We start from the raw sequence: 18359 nt of genomic DNA, 5'->3' as shown, positions 1-18359 counted from the left end.
ACATGGGCGCCGAGATTGACTTTACTGAGAGCAAGTAAGACTTTTTACGGTTCACTTTGGGGCAAAAGGATAGTGCAGTCGCACATCCTTCATTGGCGTGCTCATCGGATTTTCAGTTTCCGGCCATTCCAAATCAACAAGTCCGATATGGAAGAAGCTTGAAGCTATTGCTACCGATGTCGTGCACTTTTTTTGTAGTTTTGAGCAACAAACCCCAGTATTGACGCTTGGCTACCGGAGTGAATGCAGATCTCGGAAGCTGCACTTCAGAGCAATACATCTAATGCTGCCTTGATGGCAGCCACCTCTACTTGACAGACGTTGCAGTGGTCTGGTAACCTGAAATGGAGTTCATGGGGAGCTCCTGACAGAAGGTTCCATCTCTTACTCTGCTCTTGACTTCGACACATCCCTAAAAGAGCTCACTTCACTTCTTCTCCGACATAACCGCCTGAAAAAGTCTCCGCGAGGTCTTGATTGTAAGGAAACCAAACGAAGCAGTGTAGAGTTTTAGTGTATCCCAGCCCTGAATACATCATATGGCCAGCTTTTCCAAGCCTACAACAGGTGCTACGTGAGAAACCTCATTGCTTATTTGCAACAGTGTAAAGCTCTCGATGACTCCCTCACCCTTTCCTTGATGTTTTGGCTTCCATGAGGGCTTCCTATCAAGGATAAGCCCCCCAAGGGTGTACCTCGCCATCGGTTAAATAATAAAGCCTCCCAACGAGGGTAGAGTACAATCAAAGATTTTGTAACTCCAAGTAATTGAAACTAGCTCAGTTGTATTTGGATTTATAGCCAATTTATTTCCATCTGCCCATTTGGTTTGCACAATTGGATATCCTTGAGTGAGATGGTGAACGGTGTTTAAGAAAAAAAAGGGCTACAGTCTTGTTCCTCAAGTTCCTTCAAAAAGTCGTTCATCGGTGCAATTGAGAGCTACAATACTGACTTTATTAGAAATAAACTGACTTTATTAGAAATATTTTTGTTTTATAAAGTAACCTCAAGAGTTTTTGATCTTTAGTCAGCTGTTTATTCAGATTCAGAGAACTGTGAACTGAAATTAAGAACTTTCTTCCTTTCGATATTGACCGAAATTGATTGCAATTTGCAGTTCAATGGGGGAAAGGAAATTACTAATTAATTTGTAAATTATTAGATAAATGAGTACGACTTATGCGTTTCTTGCTTGCAACCGCACGCATGAATCTTCTTTATTACAATAATCAGAATGAATTTTTTCATCAATCAAGGGTAATGTAAATGATCAAAGAGAATCTTTAGGTGTTTGACTTGCTAAGTAAACTCATTAAATTTGTTTATTTTGTGAGAACGCGCTTACTAAGTAATTAACGAAATTAATCAAATTGACCTTGATGTGGTGAGCTTTGCAATACAAACACGGCTGCTTGAGTCAAACCTTTAAATGCTTTACTATAATTGGAAATAATAAAGACATTATATAGAGAAAAATAAAGAGACGGCGGTTGCTGTAATTAAATTAGGTCATGCGGCTTAGTTCTGCGCTCAATCCTCATAAGGTATGTGTGCAAAACTACATATGTACAAGTGTGCAGTCGTTTATGCGGCATCTAAGCAGAGACGGGCCGATGAGTAAAGCTTAAGAGCCGCGGAGCCGAGCCAGCGCAACATGGAGTGTGAGCGGCAACAATGCGGCAGCTGCTGATGAGTAGCGCGTGCTAATCGCTTAAAATGTGTTCAATTAATTAGAAAATATTAACTCAATTAACGAACGGCAGCACAGAGTTTTCGTACGAGATGAGTGGACTGATATTGCGCTTACAAGGCGGTGAAGATGCTGGCGTTAGACAGACTTGATTAGTCCGTGTTGGGCGAACGGTGTGTACGGTAGGCAGCAACAATAAACGGAAAAGTGAATTTATGTAAAAAAAAAAAGAATTTTTTCTAAAACTGATATTCCTTCGCTGAAAGAATCCATTAATTCGAAAGTGAAATGTGCGCGACAACGCACAACAAATGGCTGCTAGCCACTTTAGTACTCCTGGCTAGCTTTAGCGCCACGCTGCAGCAAAGCATCGCGCAAAACTACAGCAGCGGCGTCCTGCGTATGGCCAAGGCGGCACAAATACGCGCCTACATCGACGCCGAGCGCGCATCTTGTGATGATTTCTACGAGTTTGCCTGTGGCAGATGGCGAAAATTGCATGCGAGCAGCGCTTCGAAGCCGCGTTCCGCCTACTTGGATCAGCTGCAGGATCTGTATGTGCGCAAGAGCGCCGATATGTTGCAGAGCGGACGCGAAACGGACAACACAGCCGATCGCAAGTTGACGAAATTTTTCGAATCCTGTCGCAATGAGGTCGCTGTGCAGCGACTGGGCTTATTACCGATTATAGAATTTGTGGACTTACGTGGCGGTTGGCCGGCGATTAAGTTGCAGAGCTGGTATGAAAATGAATATGATTGGTTGAAAGTGGTTGGCGAGTTGCGACGTCGTTTAGGTGTGGACATACTGATTGGCTTGGAGGTGGTGCCGGATTTCGAGGAGAACGATATGAATCGACTGAAAGTTGGTGCGCCTCAACTGAAGTTGGGCGGTAAGCAACTTTATTTGGATAGCAGCTATGATGATGAACGCGAGGACTACCGCGATGATATTGCCGAAAAGTTGCACAAATATTTTCCTGACATGGGTGAGCGTTGGGCCAAAGAGGTGGCACAGCAAGTGCTCGATATTGAACAACATTTAGCTAAAGGTCTGCCGGATAATGCGAAGCTCACATTGCCGCAGATGACGCGCCAACGCTTCGTCAGTGAACTGAAGTCCGCTTACGGCAATTATGTTGACCTAAACCGTTACCTAACGCTTGTGGTAAATCAAACTATCTACTCTAAAGTCTATGAGACACCTGAAGAGTACTTCTCGAATCTAGTCGAGGTCATAAGGGATACACCTAAGCTACACATAGCCAACTACACCATGTGGCGGGTGTTGGAGCATCTGGACTTTGCCGGCGAGATCAACACGCCGAACAATGATAACTGGTGTGTGCGTAAGATTATCTCCTTTCTACCCGCGCAATTGCAGAACATGTTCAATCGCAACTACAACAACATATTGATGGTGAATGAATTGCAATCGACGTGGGCCGATATCAAACGCACTTTCCATGACGAACTCGCCACGGAGCTCGACTGGCTTTCGGAAAACACACGTCAGCATGCGAAACAGAAGCTAGAGAAAATACGTCTGCGCTTAATTTCGCATGAGGACACCGAATTGGCGGATCAATTGCGTGACCTTGACATACAGCCAGGACAATATTTCAGCAATTTGATCAACGTTTTGGAGTGGCAGACACAGCATAAACTGCAAGCTTTGTTTTCCAAACCGAAAAGCGCACAACCTGAGGTACGCTTGCCCCGCTACAATCCACAAAACAATAATATTGAAATACCCATTGTCTTTCTACAATCGCGTTTCTTCTGGGACGCCGAGTATCCGCATGCCTTACGTTACGGCACACTCGGTTACCTGCTGGCACATGAAATGCTACGTGGCTTTGACGCCGCCGGTCGTCGTTACGATCAGCATGGCTATCAGCGTTCGTGGTGGGATGCGACCTCAACGGAGACTTACGATGATCGTGCCAAATGCTTTGCCGAAAATCACTACAACAATTTCAAATATCGCGGTCAGAATTTGTTTAGCGCCAAAGCGGAAGAGCTTTCCATTTTGGATAGCGGCGCTGTGGCGATTGCTCAACACGCTTACCAGGATTGGTGGTCCAATGTCGAGGACAGGGAAGATGTGCTGAGTAAGGAGTCGCTGCCATTGTTGGAATATACTCCACAGCAGTTGTTCTTCATTGGATTCGCGCAACTGTGGTGCGTCGATTACCATGATTCGGTAGAGAAATTCGAGTCGACGCCGGAGCCACTGCGTGTGAACGGTGCCTTAGCCAATCTGGTTGACTTTGCGCGTGAATTCAAATGCGATATGGGCAACAAAATGCATCCGCAACGAAAGTGTGAACTATTCTAAGTCACAGTTAAATATAAAGAATGGCTATTTGATATACATATAATAACATATATATTATGTATTATAATTAATAATTTACGATAATTCTCGAAAAAAAATTTAAGCATAAATAAACATGTGTTTCTACCTACAAATAACCAATTTGAAATATTTATAAAAAAAAATATAAACAAAATATATTTAGGTGTATAACGTTCAATGTCAACGCCTGAGTAGTGATAACCCCGCGACATCCACTAATATAATTCATGGATTGCTGTGAATGACTTACACAATTATATACATAAATACATATATAGGCAAAGTTTGTAATCTACCCGAAGATTTTGAAGCGTTTCTGTGTAGCTCGCTGAATTTCAAACAAACTACTTTGGAGGTTGCCACCTGAAAGAGATATTTTAACAAAAACATTATAAAGTAAATAAACATTTTGCAAAGAGGAAAGAGTAAATAAGGACAAAAAGTGAACAAGTTTAGAGTTGCCACCTGTTCAAATTGCTTATGTTATCAAACTCAGTAGATAAATATGTTAGTACAATGTGTATATTGAATGCAAGAGGTTCATAAAAGCTTGCTCTTTGAACCTTTTTTTGCAAGAGTTGCCACCTTTTCGTTTTTTTTAATAATTAACATAAATGAATTAATCTCACTGGGCTATAAGCTAGTAGTGTCTAATCCAGCTAATTATTTACCATATTTTTCGAAAGAGTTGCCATCTGCAAATAGTTTTGAAATAAATTAATGAAATATTGCCCATAATAGGGTCTACATTTATTGCAGTCGAACATATTTTTGAGAAGAGTTGCCACATATTTTATGTATTTAAATATGTACATACATTTTTGAGATGTCGGTACAATTTTCAAAGAGTTGCCACCTGTCCACAATTTTTTTCAGTATGTAGGGTATGTAAGTTTTGAAACAGTTAACAGGGTATATTAAGTTTTCAACGAAGTTCGTAATATCCATAAGGAAATATCGAAGACCCTGTAAAATGAGCTGAGTTAATTTAGCCACGTCATCTGTACGTACATATATACAAGTACACCGAGACTAGTCCCTCAGCTTTTGAGACATCGCTCTGAAAAACAAATCCTTTTTCTCTAAGAAGCTGTTTACTACGTATCGAATTCTATGGCATATAGCTGCCCAACAACGAATCGGAATAAAGTACTTGTATGAACATGTTTTTATTTGACCAGATATCTTCAGAAAATTGGTCAAGAGAACGCTATCATGTCTGAAGACATTTTGCAGATCGATTCACCATAGCATATACATATGTACGTCAAATCCTCAACATCAAGTCAGGAATATTTTGTATTTTCGAAGGGTATTAAAGCTACGTTGCAACCGAAGTAAAAATCTGTTATTATTTTATAGTATTCTTAAGGTCAATATCCCAATTTAGTATTCATTTGATTATGGCAGAAATGTAAACAAGATTAAGATGAACTCTTATCACTGAATAGAAGCTTTTAATATTAGAAACATGAACCCGACTTCAAAGCCAAAGTCTCTTTGTTTTCAGGCACAGCTCTAAAATAATTTGTATAAACATAATCATATGAGCAGATGAGTTATAAATATTTTCTATGGCAATATTTTTATTTCAGTTGTATATTCTCATATTTACAACCTCACAGAGCAAATTCCTCTCTCAACTCAGAGAGTAATAGTGTGTCACTCTTTACCCTCAGTTTACATAATCTTTTACCGAAAGAGCACTGCTTAAGGTTGAAGTAAAAGACACATATTCAAAGCAGGACCTATCCTAACATATAATTTACATGCGAGTGCAATATTCTGGCATTCAGTTTTATAGTGAGCAGTACTAAAAAGTTTTCATATGAAATTCATATTAGCTTTACTGAAGCTTCTTGTTGGAAGTCACTTTGAAAATTGTTCTTGACTCACACCAATCAATTTACTATTCTGTATGCGATTACAGAAACAGTTTTCTGTCTCTAAACCGCACTTGTTGCTATTATCATTGAAAATTTTGGGTGAATATGGCACAAAAAACAATAATTTTCTCGAGATATTGCCACGTAGATGTCTCTTTCATACTTAAAAACCGTAACTATTTGCCAGAGTTTGGTAAGCTTGAGCTCTACAAGCAGCCTTTTGGTTTTCAGCATAAGATATTGATGGCTGGTCATCTTTTGAGTTTACTAATTATTTGATAAGTGAGTAAGCTTTCAAGCTGAGAGTGATACTACAGGTGAAAATTTTTATTTACAAGAAAAAAATTAATCAAGTTGAGGGGCAGAAGTTATTACAAGACACTATCGTAATGATTCACTTGAGGCAGTTGAAATATTAGTGAATCCACAATAGTGAATCTTACGCGGTTATGGCTGAGTTAACAATAGCTCGCCAGTCGATTTTGTTTTTTACAATTCGACGCCAATTCGAGATACCAAGTGCAGCCAGGTTCTTCTTCACGTGATCCCTCCAACGGTGTATAATTCTTCCACTTCGTCTGCCTCCACCGGCGAGTACTGAATCGAAAACTATCAAATGTGGAGTTTTCTCCTCCATCCTTACGACATAACCTAGCCAGAGCAGCAGCTGTCTCTTGATTCGCTTAATTATGTCATGGTCGCCGTATATCTTGTACAGCTCATCGTTCCATCGACTACAGTACTCGCCGTCGCTAATGCGCAAAGGACCATAAATCTTTCAGAAAAACCTTTTTCTCGAACACTGCTAAGGCCGACTCAACAGATAATGTCATTGTCCGTGCCTTTGCATCATATAACAGGACGGGTAGGAAGAAGAACTTTAGAGTTTTTTCATTGTTCCTAGAGAGAGGAATTTACTTTTCAATTCCGTAATCAGTCCAAAGTAGCACCTGTTGACAAAAGTGAATTAGATTTTCAGGCTGATATTGTTATTGGTGTTGATGTTGGTTCCAAGATAGACGAAATTTTCTATGCCTTCAAAGTTATTACTGTGAATCCACACAGTCCTCTCATTTCTCTTGATTAAGTTTAAGTATCACCCAAAGCGTAAAATAAAGCAGACTTATGCAGGCTAGTTTCTTTTACAGCCATCGAATTTCCAATTAGTTTTGGTGGAAATTTCCTAGGAAAAATAATGAGCTTATTGTTGGTTTCCCGCTCTTTTAGCGACTGACCACCCTACTGTTTATTGATATTGGCGAGCCTTCCAGTCACTTTTGATATAAAGCACCTAAAAATCGAGAGTTTTTCAAAATGATTGAAAATCAGGAAGCTCCATTTGCGAAATTTCGGAGAGACACAACCACAAGAAAGTCGCATTTAGCAGCGATCCAAATAGTATATTACAATAATACTGTAAACCGTTATGTTTCCATGAATGTTCCTAGACTCTATAATTCCATAACTAAAAACTGCTCAAAAATTTAGAATACTTTAGAATTGAAATCAGTTTACATATCTTTTCATTCCTTATTCAATTTCTACTTCTTTGCAGTTCGGAGCAGTCGAAATTCCCCAAAGGAGAAGCGCAAATGTTCACCTGAATCCAAGGGGCGTCCCAAGGCGACTACAACAGCAAGAATTCAGCAACATGAAAGTGATCAGCAACACCCACATCACCAACACCAACAACAACAGCAACAAATCAAAGCCAAAGAAATGCAACAGCAAGATAAGAAGAAGGTCAAAACTGCTGTTGGTAGCCAAAAGAATGCGTCGAATGGAAAAGTTGCTGCCAAGGAATGCACAGCAACACCAAATGCTCACGCTGAGGCAGCACAACAAGTGAACAGCACGACTGACAATTGCAAGGGCAACAACAAAAAGCTAGCGGAGGCTGCAGGAGCTGAGAACGGCAGTTCAACGCAACGCTGTCACTGGCAATGGCGGCGGAGTCGGGCGCGAGTTGGCAAAGAACAGCAGCAACAACAGCAACAGCAGGCGAGTGAAGCATCAGAGCAAGTTCATAAAAGTTACGCAGATGAGCAATTGTCCATCACAGCGTCCAGGGCGGCGACAGCATTGAGGAGGGTCCCACCAACAACAACGACGACGATGACGACAAATGTCAGTTGTTGAAGAGTACAGTCCTATAACTTAAGAGAACTAGCGCGGTATTAAGGAGGTTGGAGGGGTGTTTGCGATGCTTTTTGTGTAACTGTGGGCTGGACCACGCGCGTGGTTGGGTGAGGGGCTTGAAAAGTATTGCTGGGCGGTTGCATGTGCGTGGCGTTGTGACGGAAGGAAATGCGCTGGTCAACAATGTGCTCGTTAAACTCAAGTTGGAGTCAAGTAAGAAATCAGCAGATAACACAAAACAAGGTAGAAAAGTCACGAAATGTTCAACAAAAACGAACGCCAGGCTAAGAGTACGAAAGTAACAATTTAAGTCGAAAACTAAAAGTAGAAGTAAATAAAGTAAAAAAAGGGCAGAGCTGTTGCAGTTGCAAAGATGAAGTTCCAAACAACAACAACAACGAGTTCTGCAACTAAAATAAAACAACATTTATAATGCCCAGATTAGCAGTTGTTGGCATTAGGCGAGCCGAGCTGAGCCGAGCCGCGTGTGGCACGCCGTTGTGTTTTGCCGCTGGCAGCTACTGCTGGGGATTAGCAACAATATCAAAATTATCATTGTCCAACTGGGAAATCATGTGGCATTTGGAACGTGCAACATTCAGCACATTGAAGTGTGGTGAAAAAGCGACCAAAACAATGAGTGGCGCTGTGCTGGCAATACAGCAACAATAGTTTTTGCAACAAATTACGGCAAATAACAGTGTGTAACGACGGCACTATCAACAACAACAAGCTGAGACAACACAATATGTAGTAAGGCAACAATCAAGTAGTTTACACAGAGATGTGGCAACACACTTTGAGGTACAGTGTGGCAAAAATTGCTTTGAGAATGACTTAGGCATTGACTTATGTGTATAGTTTATTGATAGCACGCCTTCAATGATACTTTTTACCATAATTCTGAAATTCAAATAACGCAAAATTTTTTTTTTTAATTTTTGCTTATTATCACTAATAAAACTTGTTATGTAACTAGTTATGAACTAGTTGTTTATGTACCAGTTTGTATTTAGCCATATTTGGATAAATAACGATGTAGTTAGAAACAAAAATTAAAAAAAATTTATATTAAGAAGTAAAAAAAATACTTTGATATTATTTGAAATCAAGTTTTATGACTCAAATATCCTGAAACCCCCTAATATTGTAAGCTTTCATTCCCAAAACCAATTTATGAAACTTAAGTGGCACTATCGTCCCACTGTAGCTCATGATAATTTTCAAAAACATAATAAATTCTCATCGAGCGTCCAAGTGCATTGCAGTCATTAGGTGCTTCGTCTAGTTGTAGGCTAGTCTTCTTCGCCAAAGCAGCTAATGGTAAGATAGAGATTAAGACTCGCAATTCCGTGTAACAACAAACAATTCATCAGCACAAATGAAGGCTTTGCAAGATTGGCGCACAGTTGTGGAGAGCTGCAAAGTGGCCGTTATTTCAACGTTTAATATTGTTATGAAAGAAGTAAAGTTTCAGTCTTTTGTAGGTAAATTGTAGGGAAATCATGTTTTACATCATCTGCCTCTTTACGTATCCGAAAATTACGAAACCTCAAGTATACCACTTCCAATTGATATTTTTAGTGTATCGAGACAGTGCCTTTCTTTCACGCTCTCTCTCTTTATCTGTCTATTTCTCTCTATATATATGTATATATATATCTCTCTGGCTTACTCACCTTCTAGGCGGTAGCTAGTAATTTCGTCAGTCTATGGAGAAGTCAGCAATGAAGAAGTATGTATATTGAGTACTTTTTTTGAAAATTCATTTCGAGATCAAAGGACTCTTAGGGATGACAGGCATACATTTGGGCATAACAATCTATATGTGAATTAGATCAGCAAACTTTAATTGGAGTATACATATATGTATACGTGCTCTCTTCTCGTCATAATTCTCTCTCTCTAGTTTCTTTTACTTTCCTTTTCAACCTTAGCTAGTGATTTCCCCAGTCAATGACGAAATCTCTAATGAAATTTTAGAAATTTTATTTCGAGATCAATGGACTCTTAGAAATGGTAAGCGTAAAGTCTTAAGTTCTTAAATTTTAGCATTATAATTTTTATTGGAAATGGATCGACAATTTTACTGATTGTTTCTAGGATGGTTATCCTCTATTTCCTTTTAATAGATTTTTTTTTTACTTTCTGTTTGCATTACAAAACTTCTGCTCTTTATTCGCGTTTCTTCGCAGGATCTTATTATTATCTATGAATAAAATCCAGTTTTGAACCTTTCTGGGAAAAGTTACAGTGGAAGGCTGACTGAGTAGTGGAAGCTATCGAATCCATGACAGAGTAATCATAGTCCACAAATGTGTGCTACTGTATGTATATAAAAAATTGGTTCTACTTGAGACAGTTTCTAGACTCTATTGTATATACAAGTACTGATATACAAATATGACATTGTAATCTGCTGATAAACCAATGACTACTTTTAAAGGGTTTCCGGTATTGGATTACCATTTTGCGAATATATTGTAATTCCGCGCTAGATAATTAAGTAAATAAATTTTGTTTAAAATCATTATAACATGCACATCTTAGACTTAGATAAATGTAGTCGATGATATGGCCTTTACTTGTCATATAATTTTGTCAATGTTTATGTAATATTATTACTGTTATCGTTTTCACTTTAAAATATATATTTATTTAAACTTGTTAATTAGAAATACAACACACAGTTAAAAGCAAACAACAATTATATTTTTTTATTTCATTATACCAAAAAGAAAAGGTATTAAGGATATGTAAGTTCTACATATGGTTGAAATATTTCTCTAACAGTAATCATCATGAGTCAAGTCATGATCAAGAACTTGGGTCAGCGGAGGCATTGGAGTTGAAGTTCGTTGTAACTCCTCGCCAAGCAAGTCACTAGTGGATTAGTATAGATCTACAAATATCCGAGTCCGATTTTGCACTCCGTAACATAGAAATGTGAGAGGAATGCCACGTATCAGACTTGGTTGAAATCCGTCGGGCGGATCTCGAGATATGTGATTTCATCTAAAAGTGAGCGGTTCGACGCCTATCGTCTAATTTTGACTCCGGCTCCTTTAAAGGCCACTCATGTCATCTCGGTGGTAAAATTTAATATATCTGTCAAACTCACTTATTGATTTATTGCGCTTTTAGTAGTAATGTTATATGGAGAGTGAGCGGGGTTATCATCCGATTTCTTCCATTTTCACACTTTCGGTAGGAGTTCATATATTTGTGCCAGGCAAATTTGGTTATTGCAGCTTTAGTAGCTTAGGGGATATATACATAAAACTTATTAGATGCTGGACCACGCCCACTTTTTCACAATTTTTTGCTCACAGCTGAACCGATCCGGTTTTTGTTTTGGGACCACCGGTGTAGTCGAGAGTATTGCAACTCTTTTATCTTATGCTCAATATGCTGTATAGGTAAAGGTAAGTAGGAGGTCGACAGGCAATAGCAGGTTTTATTTTCAAAGTGATAACTTTCAAAGTTAGTCCTACATCCCAGAAGCGCATATGTCATCCTAAAGTTTTCTGTACTGAACAAATTTTATAACATCTATTTATTTGGCAAGAGAGTATAATTTACTCACACATTTCGAAATTTATACTGCTCTCTGGAGGCGATATTATCTACAAAGTTATGAGCCTCAGCACTAAAATAAGAGCCTCGAAACATGTAGACTGCCATTGCTGTGATCATCGTTTGTCTTGAAAAAATTTTCTAATGGTCATGACTCTTTATAAAGCGTTTACTGCGCAAAACTAATCATTTCAATTAAAATAATGAAGTTCAAATGAAAACCTCACCGTAGAGAAATCATTTCATTTGTATCCGATTTTTGAAAAGCGTATAAAATTCACTTCCAGAATGTTTCTTTAACTTTTCACGACCTGCTTTCGCTACTAACAATATCTCTAATTAATTTAAGAACTCAGCGTTTCAATAGAAATATCAGCAAATTAGATAAAAATGGATTTGTTCGAAATGCAAGTTGACATGCTAGAATTTCAGCTGTCAATGTGAATATTTTCGGAGCAAAATGTAATTGCGAACGTACCAAGTGCTTTTATATAGAAAGAGCGCAGAAAATAAACCAAACTATATCGCCTCTAACAAAAGTGAGGAACGGAAGAGAGAAAGAGGGAGTGAAAAGGATATAAAAATAAAATATGCTACCATATTTTGCGAAGAAAACAGAAAGTAGAAAATACGAGCGAAGATGAATTGGGGAAGAATTCGCAAAAAAAGAAAGAGCGGAAAAAAGGGAAATCACTTGCATGGCGTAGCAGTAATATTGGGGGAAAAAGTGAATTATTCGACGATTGCTACTATGAGTTAGCGTCTTGGTTTCCGTTGAACTGCCTGTCAGGCAATTGGCTGCATGTCTTCTCTGCTGTTTTTCTCGTAACTGCTGCCGTTTGGGCTGCTCATTTCCAGTGACATTTAGGTGGAGGTGCAAGTGGACGAAAATAACACTCACACACAATTGCGCATACAAGCACACAAATACTTGAATGTATAGTAAATGTGTATGTATATGTGTGTAAGTGCACGCTGGGAGTGGTATGGAACTACTTGGGCGTTGTGTCTACCGATTTAGGACAGCTGAATTAAAATGTTCAAATGTTCGAGGTCTTCGGAAGCAGAAGCAGCGCTCAAATTGTTTGTTCTTTTACTGGCAACAAATGGAAAGTGAAAGCAAGTGAAATGAATTGACATTCGAGAATTGTTGGATTTGAAAGTGTACCGAGTTTGGACAGAAATAATCAGACGAGCTGAGTGTGCTATTTACGCAATTTCAATTGTGAGGTCAAAGGGGTATGGAAGTTTAAGTGCGAGTGTACGGAAAATTTGATATACATTTTTTGTTTTATTTTGCTTTTTGACTGCCTTTTACCACGCTGATTTGTAATGGTTATAGCTGCGAATCACTTTATAATATCATGATGGATGGCAATGAGTTATCTTCAGACTATGGTCATTAGAGGATCGAACAGCGTCACCATAACATTGTGTACCAATTGATGTTTTTGCTTAAACAGCAAGACTGGCCGTCTGATATTTATGTTTGAAATTTTTCAGGTTCATATTTAAAAATTCATAAATATGAAAAAAGACCCTCAACAATACCCAGTAAGGTTACACACACGGAATTTATATTTAATGGGAATAAGGTGTAAAATCTAAAACAGGGCTTGCTAATATCAGAGAGAGACGAATATATTGAAAAATGAGACCCGTTATTGGCAGTCGACATCACCTACATATATACTAATGTACTGAACTCAAGATATAGTAATTTACACTGGTGAGTCCGAGAATAGTTTTAGGCATTGAAGCTTTGTTAAGGACCTGTGTTTATCGACAGTGTGGCAAATTCGTCTCCGAGTCGAATTCATGAAAGTGGTTCAAAACTTGTTGTTATTAAGAAACTATTGATGCTGGGCACAAACTGTTTTTGTAAGATCGTCATGTAACCTTGGCTGAGGTTGGGACAAATATCGGTATTAGTAGAACCAGCACAAGTTCAATATTACCTAAATATTTGATTCCCCACAATCTGTCCATCGCTGAATTAACATCGTGTTCACTGATTGAGAGAAATGTTAAGGAATATGATAGAGGTGCTTCGAAACACGTCTGTAACATAGTGACAGGTGATGAATCGTTGACTTACATGTATGAGCCCGAAAATAATTAGCAGGAACTGTATGGTTGTTTCCAGATGAACCGAATTAAATCTGCCTGCTTTTTTAAAAAAATTGGTCTCATCACAAACAAACCACTAGACAAACACAATAAAGAAAATTCTCTGTGATACATAACATTTTGTTGCTAGTTGTCCTTCAAGAAATCAGGAAAGCTAACCACCGAAGACGGATCACTTTTCACGACGACAATGCGAGTTCTTACACCTCGACTGAAACAATGGCATTTTTGTGCCCTCAAACAATGATTTGAAGATGACACCATATAGTCCTGACTTGGCACCGAGTGGCTTAATTTTATTCACGAGCGTCAAGGGCAACGTTTTTCGACACCTTAGCAGGAGGTTGATGCATTCAGAATGCATATTTTGGAGGTACCATGATCAGATTGGCAAAAGTGCTTCGAGAATTGCAAAATTATGTAGATTTTAATGGAGAATATTTTGAAAAACAATAAAACGGCTTCGATGATTAATTAGATTTGTTTTTGTTCTCTAATCCGGCAACTGAAATGGTAACCGTAAATGCAAAATGGGGAGAAAAATAAAATTACTTTGTAGAAAATCAATTTGCATTAAGAAGGGTGATTTAGAGAAACCATGGCATTTCCCGTTTTAGGTCATAAGTTAGTCTCGTTAAGTAATGTCGGTTGGGAACTAAGTATTATTGCATATATTGCTAATATATGTATCAACTATTTGAGCTACCTAGGTTAAGAGGCGCTTAAGAGTTGCTGGGTATATGAATGATTGCATACAGACTCACGCTGAAATTCTCTGCTCCTTGAATTGCATTCTTGAAAGCTTTGACCATTTCGTTGCTGAATCTATTCCTGGGGGTGGTTGCTCTGCTCACATACCAAAAAGGAATATGTGGAAGGGACTTAGCTGGGGAAAAAGTGTAGTGAGCTGGGAGGGAAGGTTGGAGGAGTAGTCTTCTGTAAGGAGCTTTCCGTCAAGCTTAACTTTAGGCTACCGGAATACTATAGTAGTCAGACAGCAGCGCCTGCAATTAAGATATCAGTAGAAGCGCAGTTTCTTTCAGGAGTGTGTTCACTCCGGCAGCAGAGCGGCTAGTGCTCAGTGCGAAACATGCATCCACAACCCCTAAGAAACTGTCTCGATAGAACACCTATCCATCGGAGGGAGGCAATAGAGCGATGAAGAACGCTACAACATAAACCGTTAAACAAAAAATCTCAATTGTTAAATTCAGCCGGGCTCCCAGATGGCGAATAGTGAAAGGCCTGCAAGACGTAGGTTGGCAGTGAAAAACAAATTTTCAGGACTCGCCAAAGCACAGCACAGATGACAAGAAATGTAGAACTTGCGCTGTGCCTCAGTATGCAAGAGTGACATTTTGCAGAAATACATAGCTGTAAGAGTAATGTCTCAGACGTCTTTGTCCTATTAAAGACATGGAAGGTCGCCACTAGGTCGGCGGTAAGGACTCAGTTGCTTTAAGTCCGGGCTCTGGCTTTGGACATGAATTTTCATAAGGTTTTGCATCAACCACCTAAAAAAATTATTTTTTCGACAAACACTTTTGCCGCTGACACTTTTTACAAAAGCTGTTCTAAAAGCTTTATTTTCCGTGAGTCGAAAACATATCTCTGTCTAGTATCATATGTATTTGTCAGAAGAACAACTGAAATGCCAGAAAAAGAACTGGAATCCCCGAAAAAATATTAAAATAAAGCAACTGTGCACAAAGCACCGTTGTATTTGCATGTTAAATGTGTTTTAATATTTTCAATAAATAAATTTGCGTCACCACTTGAAAAGAGTTTTTATTTTCCAAATTAAACGCAATAATGTTGCCACTGCAAAAAATTGCGTATTTCAATCAGCAATGGCAATATTCTCTTAATAAACCAGTGCCACATGTACACTGCCAGCGAAAAACTGCGTACTCGCTGTAAAAAAGTTCTATTTACATAATTTTAAAAATGACATCGCTTGCAGATTTTCCACAAAGTAAAAAAAAATCTCTCCATTATAATGCTGGACGCTTGTGTGGCGAGATCCGTGCAACGCTTGGCGGCTTATAAAATGTTTATGGCATTCCTTTTTTTTGTTTAAATTTTTAACATTTCTTATTTTTTAGCGGCAGCTTGCCTGCCCAAAAATATTTATATGTCGACATATTTTACTCTATGCGGCCACGGTTTTTTCAATTAACGGTGATTATATGGAAAGCATATTGGAAAAAATGGCGTTCTGCCCGCTGCACTGTGCAACATTTTTCGCATTTCCTTTTTGTAATCAATATTTTGCTTGATCAGCGAAATATTGCTGAACATGTGTATGTGTGCCATGGTGGCGGCTGTGACAGCGGCGTGTAGTAAGTACTCTGTCGAGCTTTAGTTGCTTTTGTGTGAAGTGTTGTGTGTGTGTGCGTACATTATTCGCCGCGTTTGTGGTGTTGCGGGTGCGAGAATTAATAGACAGCGGTTTTTAAATTTTCATATTCCAAAAGTATGAGTGAGGGATTTCACAAAAACAAAAGAAAAATACGGAATATATATTATTGTAAAGACAAGCTGAGTGCTCGCAAATTGAAATTAAATAAATAACAACATTATTTAATTGAATAATTTTATATTTATTACTGTCGTTGCATTAGTAAGCAATAAGGTATTTTGATGGGCATTAGTTCATTTTTAGGATTAGCGCATGTTTTACATTTAAATCGGTTAACAGTCTAATAAACACCACATCTGGTCTTGCTAAAACACATTAAATGGAAACGCAATTATTTTATATGACGCCTAAAGGTATGCAATGAAATTGTGGTCTGCGTTAACTTGCTCATTCGGATGATTTGAGTGTTTTTCATGCCAGTTGAGTGCCTTTCTATGAAGTTGAGTGGTTTGGTAGTGATTGAGCGAGTATGTAACATATATAGATATGTGTTGCAATAGTTTTATTGACGTCAAAGTGACCAGATTTATTCTTAGATAACTGCGAATAGTTCAGTCTCCCTTTTCGTTAACAGCTTTGGAACAATGATTCTTCTTCTTTACTGGCGTAGACACCGTTTACACGGTTATATCCGAACAAAAATAATTGGGCTTTTATAAATTACGTAAAGTTTCTTAAAGATTTTTTGACTCTGAAAAATCAACTTTACCTGCTAAAAATAATTTCTGAAACAATGCTGGCTGATCGATAGTGGGTTAAACAATCGAAACGCTACTGATGACTTTCAAAAATTAGGACTTATACGACAACCACTATTGTCTCAAAATGCTCTAGATATTCATTCTAGAAAAATTGGCGATTTAATTTTTTGAAAACCACTGTGCCTTTGATAGATTTTGCTTTACCTCGCCATCTTTGAATGCCTCACGTTAGGACACAATGTATGAACACTGCCTAAAATGATGGCAATCAAGTTTAAGGTACTGTTTTTTCTTTATAAGTGGAAGTCTATATTTGTACATCCTTTGCTTAAATACAAAAGAGCGAAAGTGCAAGTCATTGACAGCATGAGAGAGACTCTCGCCTACTTTAGAAATTATTTTATACCAAACTTCGGTATTGAAGACAGACAGAAGACAGAACAATTTGCAATTTATAAATAACGCTGTAATATATTTTAAAGACTCACAGTCATCTTTTGTGAACAAAAATTCGACATTCATTCTACATTAGGACGCTATTATGAAATACACAGAGTTTCATTTGTTAAAAAAGCAAAAGTGATGGATGAACATATTTTTTTCATGAATATTATAATGACGCGAATATTCTAAAATGTTGTAATTTAGAAACAAAACACAAGTTTTGCCGGTCTAGCGTAGAATGTATACCAACAATTTGTCATAAGCTTAGATCATCACTTAACTCTTTTACTCATTTAGACCAAATAACTATTTCTCTTTGGCTGAGGCTATCGTATTTGATATCAAAATTCGATCAAAAAAATACAGAAACTAGTGAAGGAATTGCTTTTAATTTTGTTTTCGAAAAAAAGAAACTTAATGAAATGTACCAGTTGTGGTCCCATATGCATCAGAAACGAAGTACTTTCTAGTATTTAGTGTAATTGCTTTTCTTACTAACTCTGGTCACCTTAATTGAGTCTAGGAGAAACCACTCTCGAGCACTTCTACATACTTATTTCTTATATACTCGAGTGGGCAACAAATTCTTTGTTTATTTACTTAAGTTGCAGTCGCATGTTAATAGGAATATGTAATCGGCTATTAATTAGTCAAACCGTGAAGGGCGTAAGTGACCTCTGAGACGAGTTAAAATAGCAGTTTTAAAACTTTTTTATATAGAAGCATATTCAGTGAAAATATTGTGAAAGGGTAATGCTATAGACTGGATTTTTTTCAAGAAACGAGAATAGAATAACAAAATACTTGTGCAAATATCAAATAATAATTGTTTGTAGAAAGAGAAGAGAGACGGTAAGCGTTAGTAGTGAAGTTAGGTTTTTTGTAAAATTATTATTAATGATATTATATTATACATACATATATTATATATGATATTACGATATATTTTATTTGGAATAACTTTAAGATTGAAATAATAAATATGCGAAGAATTTAACTTTTGTTCG

General features: G+C 37.9%; 2 protein-coding genes across 2 annotated transcripts in view; both read left to right on the top strand.

Moving 5' to 3' along the window:
- Positions 1-10686, top strand: part of LOC120778914 — a 61834-nt gene extending 51148 nt beyond the window's left edge. The window contains exon 5 of the mRNA XM_040110964.1: positions 7496-10686. Within this exon, the coding sequence (XP_039966898.1) occupies positions 7496-8079 (584 nt within the window). The 3' untranslated portion in view covers positions 8080-10686. The remainder of the gene's footprint in view (positions 1-7495) is intronic.
- Positions 1840-4477, top strand: LOC120778903 (phosphate-regulating neutral endopeptidase PHEX-like). Its single transcript, XM_040110953.1, has one exon. The coding sequence runs from the start codon at positions 1982-1984 to the stop codon at positions 4031-4033; it is 2052 nt and encodes a 683-aa protein (XP_039966887.1). The 5' UTR covers positions 1840-1981; the 3' UTR covers positions 4034-4477.
- Positions 10687-18359: the final 7673 nt, after the last annotated feature.

This window comes from Bactrocera tryoni, chromosome 1, assembly GCF_016617805.1.
Source record: "Bactrocera tryoni isolate S06 chromosome 1, CSIRO_BtryS06_freeze2, whole genome shotgun sequence".
Lineage (NCBI taxonomy): Eukaryota > Metazoa > Arthropoda > Insecta > Diptera > Tephritidae > Bactrocera > Bactrocera tryoni.
This window is presented reverse-complemented; position numbering and strand designations above follow the sequence as displayed.

What these genes read in the sequence shown, in the direction of transcription:
- LOC120778903 (XM_040110953.1), top strand. Translation starts at nt 1,982, where the DNA reads ATGTGCGCGACAACGCACAACAAATGGCTGCTAGCCACTTTAGTACTC.